General features: G+C 31.5%; 1 protein-coding gene across 1 annotated transcript in view; it reads right to left on the bottom strand.

Annotated features, from left to right (window-relative positions):
* The window catches only part of LOC137651137 (uncharacterized), a 38,008-nt gene that overhangs the window by 6,306 nt on the left and 26,702 nt on the right, over window positions 1-5,000 (bottom strand). Inside the window, exon 3 of the mRNA XM_068384274.1 lies at window positions 4,643-4,756. Within this exon, the coding sequence (XP_068240375.1) occupies window positions 4,643-4,756 (114 nt within the window). The remainder of the gene's footprint in view (window positions 1-4,642; window positions 4,757-5,000) is intronic.

The raw sequence follows: 5,000 nt of genomic DNA, 5'->3' as shown, positions 1-5,000 counted from the left end.
TGGTAAAATTCATATAAATTTAATTGGTAACATTTGTATCAATGCAATTGGCAATATTAATTTCGATATAATCGGTGACATTTATTTCAATGTAATTGGTAAAATTCATATGAATTTAATTGGTAACATTTGTATCAATGTAATTAGTAATATTAAATTCAATGTAATTGGTAAAATTCATATAAATTTAACTGGTAACATTTGTATCAATGTAAGTGGTAATATTAATTTCAATGTAATCGGTAATATTTATATCAATGTAATTGGTGATTTTTATATAAATATACTTTATTCAAATTTAATTGGTAACATGAATATCAATGTAATTGGCAACACTTATATAAATTTAATTGGTAATATTTCTATCAATGCAATTGGTAACATTAATTTCAATGTAATCGGTAACATTATGTCAATGTAATACAGTATTTATATTTACACAAATTTAATTGATCAAATTTATTTAAATTTAATTAGTAGCATTTATATCAATGTAATTGGTAACATTTATATCATGGTAACTGGTAAAATTTATATGAATCTAATTGGTAACATTTATATCAATGTAATTGGTAACATTTATATTAATGTAATAGGTAACATTAACTTCAATATAATTGGTAACATTTATCTTAATGTAATGGGTAACATTAATTTCAATGTAATTGGTAACATTTATATCAATGTGATTATATTAATGTAATTCTTAAATATAATTTCCATGTAATTGGTAACACATATCAATGTAATTCGTAAAATTAATTTCTATGTAATTGGTGAAATTTACATAAATATAATTGGCAACATTTCATCATCATCATCATCATCATCTCCTCCTACGCCTACTGACGCAAAGGGCCTCAGTTAGATTTCGCCAGTCGTCTCTAAATTGAGCTTTTAATTCAATAGTTCTCCATTCATCATCTCCTACTTAAAGCTTCATAGACCTCAGCCATGTAGGCTGGGTCTTTTAGTGTAATTGGTAATATTTATATAAATTTAATTGGCGAGTTATGTCAATATAATTGGTAAGATCAATTTCACTCTTTCCCTTTGAACATCAAGTAGTCTGGGATTGTATGCAAGACATACATGGTCCTCAACCAAAAATTATTATAATGTCCCATAAAGTTAATGCGTCGACCCCACCCACAATATAAAAAAATAATTGTTCCATCTCAAAAAAAAAAAAAAAAAAAAAAAAAAAAAAAACTGTCCCTTTCACTTCCCAGATGTTTTACTCTCAGTCTGTTTTATTTTCTTGTGTCTCCTTTTTTACGCTTCCCGTCATATCTTTTGCTCCATTTTTTTATCGTTTCCTTTCCTTTCTATTAATAATTTGCAGTTTCCTCTTCTATCTATCTAAAAAATTATGCAGTTCCCTTTTCTATCTATTGATAATTGTATGCAGCTTCAATTACTACCTACTAAAAATGTTTATGGTTTCCTGATTTATCTATTAAATCGTTTTACGTAGTTTTCTCTTTAATCTATTAAAAATTATACAGTTTCCTTTTCTATTTATCAAATAGTTACATTGTAACCGTAAAATAGTACATTGTTACCCTAAGAGTTGCAGTGCAACTCTAAAATAGTTACATTGTAACCCTAAAATAGTACATTGTAATCCTAAGAGTTGCAGTGCAACCCTAAAGTAGTCACATTGTAACCCTAAGAGTTGCAGCGCAACCCTAAAATAGTCACATTGTAATCCTAAAATAGTCACATTGCAACACTAAAAATGTTACATTGCAATTGTAAATTAGTTACATTGGAACCCTAAATAGTACATTGTTACCCTAAAAGTTACAGTGCAACCCTAAATAGCTAGATTGTAACCATAAAAAAGGCTATATTGTAACCCTAAAAAGGCTATAACCTTCATATGTGAACTATTTTCCTTATATTCTTATAGAGTATGGTTAAATTAAAGCCTTCAAGAAAAAGCTAAATTTCAAGTTTTATCAGAAAATGTAATACAACAGAGAAAGACCATCAAGACCTTCCGCAAAGACTCCACAATATCCTTCCACAGACTCTTAAAACACTCCAGCAAAAGACTACATTATAACCTTTCATAGAAAGACTCCTATAATCTAGAAAACAAAAGACTATTTATTAACCTTCCAGGGTAAGAGTATTATAACCTCTAAATTGACTCTCTCATCACATTCTAAACAAAATATCAATTATAACCTTGTAAAGAAGAGTCCCTTTATAACCTTTCAAAGAAATATTCCATTATAACCTAGGCGCAAATGACTAGATCATATCCTTCCAAAGAAAGACTCTATTAAACCCTTAACAAAAAACTCTTGTAACATTGAAAAGAAGGTTTCTATTATAACCTCCTCGAAAAATGACACTTTAATAACCTTCCTAAGAAAGACTCGATCACAGCCATCTCATGAACGACTCTATCATAACCTTCCAAAGACAGATTCTAGAAAGACTCCATCAGAGCCATCTCATGAACGACTCTATCATAACCTTCCAAAGACAGATTCTAGAAAGACTCTTATCACAGCCATCTCATGAACGACTCGATCATAACCTTCCAAAGACAGATTCTAGAAAGACCCTTATCACAGCCATCTCATGAACGACTCTATCATAACCTTCCAAAGACAGATTCTAGAAAGACTCTATCGCAGCCATCTCATGAACGACTCTATCATAACCTTCCAAAGACAGATTCTAGAAAGACTCTTATCACAGCCATCTCATGAACGACTCTATCATAACCTTCCAAAGACAGATTCTAGAAGACCCTTATCACAGCCATCTCATGAACGACTCTATCATAACCTTCCAAAGACAGATTCTAGAAAGACCCTTATCACAGCCATCTCATGAACGACTCTATCATAACCTTCCAAAGACAGATTCTAGAAAGACCCTTATCACAGCCATCTCATGAACGACTCTATCATAACCTTCCAAAGACAGATTCTAGAAAGACCCTTATCACAGCCATCTCATGAACGACTCTATCATAACCTTCCAAAGACAGATTCTAGAAAGACCCTTATCACAGCCATCTCATGAACGACTCTATCATAACCTTCCAAAGACAGATTCTAGAAAGACCCTTATCACAGCCATCTCATGAACGACTCTATCATAACCTTCCAAAGACAGATTCTAGAAAGACTCTATCGCAGCCATCCCATGAACGACTCTATCATAACCTTCCAAAGACAGATTCTAGAAAGACTCTTATCACAGCCATCTCATGAACGACTCTATCATAGCCTTCCAAAGACAGATTCTAGAAAGACTTCATCACAGTCATCTCATGAACGACACTATCATAACCTTCCAAAGACAGATTCAATTAATACCTTTTCGAAAAAGACTACTTTATAACCTTCCAAAGAAAACTTCCATTATAACATTCTCGAGAATGACTGCTTATAACCTTACATAGAAAGGCCATCACAAAAATGACCGGGGAAAGCGCGCAGAAGGTGAGTGATAAAAGCAGTCTACAGGGTTGACAGGTTTTCCAAAGGAAGAAAAGACACCGTCTGATCAACTGTAGCTTTAAAAGGCCAACCTGATAGTAGAATAGGCCAAAAATTTAGCATTTTATGGCTAAAAAATTTCAAAAAGGCAAATTTAGGTATCTATCACGAAAAAAGGACAAATTTGGAGTTTTTTAAGGCCCGAAAAGGCCAACTAGCAACTCTGAAAGCATACAGTGTCTGGCAAACACCTTAAAACTTTTACCATTACCATCTCAAGGTGTCTCGTTCCTCTTCTTTCAGAGTCAATACCTTTTTTTGTGTGTGGGTCCAATTTATGTGAAAGCCTCGCTTGACAATGTAATGGCTGGTATTGGTTCCTTAAGAATGTACTACTACTACTACTACTACTACTACTACTACTACTACTACTACTACTATAATAATAATTATAATAATAATAATAATAATAATAATAATAATAATAACAACAACAACAACAACAACAATAATAATAATAACAACAACAACTTACTACAAACACATTATTATTATTATTACTATTATTATTATTATTTTTATGATAATGATGATGATGATGATGATGATGAGTAGTAGTAGTAGTAGTAGTAGTAGTAGTATAAAAATTATCATTACTAATATCATTACAATGATCAAGATATGTAAATACATTGCATAAACAACAAAAGCAATACAACAACAACAACAACAACAACAACAACGATAATAATAATAATAATATAATAATAATAATAATAACAAATTGAAGGAAATAAAACACTATAACGAGTCTAGAAATTTTGTCTTAAACATCCAATCATGCATCGTGACTTTGCATACTTTAATATCCCACAATAACAATAATAATAATAATAATAATAACAATACTAGAATAATAATTATAATAATAATAATAATAATAATAATACTATTAACAATAACAAAAATCATAACAAAATAATAATAATAATATCAATACTAGAATAATAATAATAATAATAATAATAATAATAATAACAATAATAATAATAATAATAATATACTTTCCAGCTGTTGATACAGTTACTTAAACTTGCAGTTAAATCTTCAACATAATTAATAGTTCTCAAGAAAACTTTAAATAAAAGTCACAAAAAGATTTAGGTCTAGCTCACACAAGGCAGCTTGAAAGTGGATTCTCTTACATCGTCCGAAGTCGTCAGCGAGAGCAGATAAATTCTGTAATAGGGCGACCAGTCTTGCCGAGAGGGCAGGTCAAAGTCGTTGACCTTTGAGAGAGATCACAGGGTTCATGAATTCTCAGCTACAGTCCATTTCTTTTAGCGAGGCAGATTTGCACCGACTCGCAGCGGTGCCCTTTTAGCTCGGAAAAGTTTCCTGATCGCTGATTGGTTACAATTATCTCGTCCAACCAATCAGCGATCAGGAAACTCTTCCGAGCTAAAAGGGCACCGCTGCGAGTCGGTGCAAATCTGCATCGCTAAAAGAAATAGACTATAGTTCAAAGACCTG

Source organism: Palaemon carinicauda, chromosome 12 (genome assembly GCF_036898095.1).
Source record: "Palaemon carinicauda isolate YSFRI2023 chromosome 12, ASM3689809v2, whole genome shotgun sequence".
In the NCBI taxonomy this organism is placed as follows: domain Eukaryota; kingdom Metazoa; phylum Arthropoda; class Malacostraca; order Decapoda; family Palaemonidae; genus Palaemon; species Palaemon carinicauda.
Note: the sequence above shows the minus strand (reverse complement) of the source record. Positions and strands in the feature narration are given on the sequence as shown.